The sequence below is a fragment of the Penaeus monodon genome, unplaced genomic scaffold, assembly GCF_015228065.2.
Source record: "Penaeus monodon isolate SGIC_2016 unplaced genomic scaffold, NSTDA_Pmon_1 PmonScaffold_17927, whole genome shotgun sequence".
NCBI classification, from domain to species: domain Eukaryota; kingdom Metazoa; phylum Arthropoda; class Malacostraca; order Decapoda; family Penaeidae; genus Penaeus; species Penaeus monodon.
The window spans coordinates 1,259-7,249 of record NW_023647403.1 but is presented as its reverse complement, the minus strand read 5'-3'; the positions used below and the strand labels follow the sequence as shown (position 1 = coordinate 7,249).

At 23.1% G+C, this 5,991-nt stretch overlaps 1 protein-coding gene across 1 annotated transcript; it reads left to right on the top strand.

Annotated features, from left to right (window-relative positions):
- Positions 1–824: 824 nt before the first annotated feature.
- Positions 825–2,141, top strand: LOC119569674 (nuclear receptor coactivator 7-like; the record flags this gene model as incomplete). The annotated part of the gene is given in 2 exon segments (XM_037917736.1): positions 825–987; positions 1,943–2,141. Coding segments are annotated over 2 exon segments (362 nt in total), but the record flags the coding sequence as incomplete, so codon positions are not given.
- Positions 2,142–5,991: the final 3,850 nt, after the last annotated feature.

The window sequence follows — 5,991 nt, the reverse complement described above, 5'->3', positions numbered from 1 at the left end:
CATTCCGAAAATGCATTTTTCCTTTTCCTACAACCCACTATATTCTTGTGTTTACTTATACCTAGTAGGTCTAGTGATTCCCTTGAGGGTATATTTGCAAATGCACATACACATTCCTTAAAAGTTTCTATTTCTCTTGCTCTCTCTCTCTCATCTTCCCTCTATCCCTTCTTTCCTCTCACTCTCTTTCCTCCCTCCCCCTCTCCCTCCTTCCTTACTCCCTCCTCTTCTCCCTCCTTCCTTCCTCCTTCCCTCCCTCCCTCCCTCTCTCCCTCCTTCCTCCCTCCCTCTCTCCCTCCTTCCTCCCTCCCTCCCTCTCTCCCTCCTTCCTTCATCCCTCCCATCCTTTTTTCTTCTTCCTTCCTCCCTCTTTCCTCTCTCTTTCCTCTCTCTTTCCTCTCTCTCTCTCTCTCTCTCTCTCTCTCTCTCTCTCTCTCTCTCTCTCTCTCTCTCTCTCTCTCTCTCTCTCTCTCTCTCTCTCTCTCTTTCTTTCTCCCCCCCCCCCACTTTTCACTTCACTCCTCCTTTTCTCCTCATTGTCACCTCACCCCTCTTCTCCTTTTTCCCTGATCCCTCCTTTTCCCCTCACCCCTCCTTTTCTCCCTTCCACCATCCATCCATCCTGTTATCCCTCTCTCCTGCTGTCTTACTCTTACTCCAGGATATTCATTCTTTCACTCCTTATCTCTACTTTGGAATTTCATAGAAAACTGAACATTTCTTGCCAAGGTAAAATAAAGGAATGTATTGTGTTTAAATGTGTACAATAGTTGAAAATTATTATTCTGCACTTTCTAATTATTATTATTTTTTTTCTGTTATAGAACTCATTCCCAAGCCAGCGACTTCATGTGAAGATCCTCCACTCTACCTCTGCCTAAGAATGGGCAAACCTTCAAATAAAAGAATTCCAAAGTCTACTCCAATTATGTCATATGGAAAGAAACGGATGAGACCAGAGTATTGGTTTAGCATTCCTAGAAATAGGTTAGTTTGGGTACATTTTCTATTAGGTTCTAATTGTAATGAATATACTGTTATCATTCTAATTTTTGTTGCCATCTCTTTGATTTTAGTTTATTGTTTACATAGAGTTGGCTCCACACACTCTTAGTGACTAAAGACCCAGTTATTAGTCCTACTTTTCTCCCCAGTTTTCTGAAGGAGATTCTTTTTAATATTGTTATTCTTTTCATTGTTATTAGTATGGTCATTATATTATGAAAAAAAACACTTTTGCTGCAAATTCAAGGAATTGGGGAATCAAGTATGGTCACTAGTGCCTACTGATTGGTGGCTGAGTGCTTGTGAAGGCTTATGTGATCAATAGAAGTAAATTTTTTGGCACATAGATGGCTCCATATATGTTCAGCCACTAAGGAGCCATTTGGTATGCCTGTGTAACCTGACTTGGTGATTATGCACTGGTGAAGCCATCTATATGTAATGAGAATTAACCTAATCCTGTCAGGAAAATATGATGTTCACTGTGGTATCATTTTCTGAAATATATCTACACTTAGATACCACCAAGGAGTCAGCTAGTAGTTTACATGCCCTCATCTGATTATTATTATTGACACTGTGATAGTTACAGTGTTATTAATTATACTAATAGCAATATAAAAACAGGTGAGATAGGTGGATCTATCTATGATTAAGTATAATTAATAAACTAAACTCAGTGTGGGTATGGAATGTATGTGCATGCCATACCCAGTGGCAATGGACTATTAAACCAAAATATTTGCTGGACATGGAATCTGTTTTTGTCATCTTGGCACCATAGGGTTACCAGTAGAAATTTTGTGTTTGTTTGTTTGTGTTGTTTTGGACAGTAGAATTTCTGGGTAGTTTCCTTGGATCATGTGAGTAGATGTGCACAGAATTTGAAATGTTATGTTTCTGGTATAGACTTTAATTCATTGATTTCTTTTTCCAGGTCAGATGAGTTATACAACTTCTTCCAGCTCTGGGCTCCTGATATTTATGGAGAACTACAGGAGGAAGAGATATTCTCTAAGGGGTTCATCCTTGTAGAAGAGGACACAGAGCTCTGGGATGAAGAGGAAAATGAAGAAGGGGAAATTGGTGACAGTATAGGAGGAGAGCTCAAGGACATGACCAAAGAATCTTGGGAGGTAAGGTTAGAAACTAAACATGCAGAAGCAGGTCAAGGGGTATGTTTTTAAGTATATCGATAAAGTTTCTCTCTTCAGAATTGATGAAATGTAAAAAATGTAAAAGAAAATTCTGGATGATAGAAATTTGTCAATAATAAACTATGGATTTTAAGATATATATATATATATATATATATATATATATATATATATATATACATATATAATATATATATATATTATATATGTATAATATAATATATATGTATATATATATATGTTTAAAATTTATTTTATAAAAAAAATATGTATATTATATGTATTATATGTATATATAATCGGTATATATATATTATATAATATATGTATATATATTAATTGTATATATATATATATATATATATGTATATATCTATGTATATATATATGTATATCTACTAAGTGTGTATATATATATTATATATGTAATAATATATAATATATGTATATATATAGATGTATATATATATATATGTAAAATATATATATATGTATAGTACATTGATATATATATCTAGTGTATATATATTATGTGTATATATATATATCTATATGTGTGTATATATGTCTATATATATATGTGTCTATATATATATGTGTATATGTGTCTATGGTGTTGTAATCTATATATATGTATATATATGTGTAATATATATATGTGTAATATTATATATGTGTATATATATATATATATATGTATATATATATATGTATATATATAATATATGTTATCATATATATATTTGTATTTTATATATTGTCTCTATATATGTATATAATATCTGTATGTATAATATATATATATGTATATATGTATGATATTATATGTATCTATATATGTAACTATGATGTATATTATGTATATATATATCTTATGTGTATATATGATATACTGTAGTATATAATGTCTACTATATATATATGTAGATATATAATGTATATATATAAGTATATATATGTATATATTACTAAGTTATTATATATATACTATATGTGGGTGTGTATATCTATATTATATATATATATATAATATATGGTCTATATCTACTATATATATATATATATATACTATATATATATATATATATATATATATATATGTGTATGTATGTATATATATGTACATATCCATACATATATACATATATATATATTATGTATATAAATGTATGTCTGTATGTATAGATGTATGTATACGTATGTTTATGTATCTGTATCTACACATATATGTAGATGTAAATATACACATATGTATATATATACATGAATACATATGTATACATAATATATATTATGTATATATACATATATAAATGTTTGTATATATATGTATATCTATCTACGTGTACACACACACACAAATATATATATATGTATGTATTTAATATATATGTATTTATATGTATATATGTATATGTATACCTATATGTAAATACATACATATATATAATATAAATACATATATGTACGTATATATCGTTTACATGTATGTATATGTATATATACATATATGTATATATATGCATGTATACATATACATATATATAGGTATATAGATATATATATATATAGGTATATGTATATAAATATAAATATATATATATATATATATATATATATATAGGTATATATATATTTAGGTATATAAATATTTATACTTATATAAATATACATAAATAAATTTATGGACACATGAAATATATGCATGTATACAGGTATATGTATACATGTATATGTACATATATGTAAAAACAAACATATGTGTATATATACATATATGTAAATATACAAATATGTGTAAATATATATATATATATATATATATATATATATATATGTATATATATTGGATACACATATATATATATAGTTCTCTAGATTATATATATATATATATGGATATATATATATATATATATATTTATATATATATATGGATATATATATATATATCCATTATGGATATATAGATATATCCACTATATATATTAATATATGTAGATATATATATATATGTATATAGATATCTCCATACATATCATATATATATTATATATATATTATAATAATGGATATACATATATATATAATATATATAATATGGATTACATATATATATATATATATATATATATATATGTAGGATATATATATATATATATATATATGATATATCCATATATATATATTATATATGCTATATATATATATATATCCTATAATATTATATAATCTTATATATATATATCTGTATATTCCACTATATCTATACATATATATATATATTATATATATATATATGTATATCCGATATTTTACATATATATATAGTATCTATTATATAATATATGGATTACATATATATCTAATATATATATATATATATATGGATATACATATATATATATAATTTTATATATAATATCTATATATATATGTATATCCATATATATATACGTGTTATATCCATATATATAAGATCAATATGCCATATATATAATATATGGATATATAATATATATATATATATATAATAATTATCCATATATATTTAATATATATGGATCTACATATATTATATGTATGATATATATATATATATATACATATTAATATATATATATATATCTATATATATTATATATTGATATCTGTATATATATATAGGATATATTATATATATATATATATATAAGATATGGATATATATCTATGAATATATATGGATGAGATATATATTGGGATATACACGTATATATATAATTGGATTACATATATATATATATAATATATATGTATATCCATATCTATAATGGTGTTATCCATGATATATCTGTCTCTATCCATAATATTATATACATGTTTTATATCCATATATATATATATATAAGGCTATACATATTATATATATAAAAGGATATATATATATGGATATGATATAAGGATATACGTATATATATAGCTAAGGCTATACATATTATATGGAGATATATTATATATATATAATGGATATATATATATGATATATATATATAGGGATATATATAATATGGTATATTATATATATGGATATAATATATATGCTATAATATATGGATATATATATATTGGAATATATATATATATGGATTATATATATAGGATATATATATAGGATATATATATTATGATATATATATATATGGATATATATATATTTTTTAATATGGATTTATATATATATAATGGATATATATCTTTATGATATATATTATATATGTATATACATATGTATATACATATATATACATATGTATATACATATGTATGCATATATATGCATATACATATATATGTATATATATGTTAATATTTATATATTTATATATATTTATATATTTATATATGTATATATATATGTATATATATATTTATATATGTATATATATTTATATATGTATATATATATGTATATATATGTATATATATTTAATATATGTTATATATCTGTATAGTATATTTCTATATGTATAATATATATATATTTATATTTATATAGTATATGGTAGGTATAATAATATACTTCTACTACGTACATGTATAAATATTGTATTTGTATATCGGTAATGATATGAATATATTATTTATGATATATATATAATTTATATATATATATAATATATATATATATTCCTTATTCTATGTAATATTATATATTACTTAATTATATACTTTATAAATATATTATATAAATATATACTTTATATATATGGATATATATATATATTATATGATATATTATGTATATGTATATAATATATTGATATAATATATTATATATATAGGATAT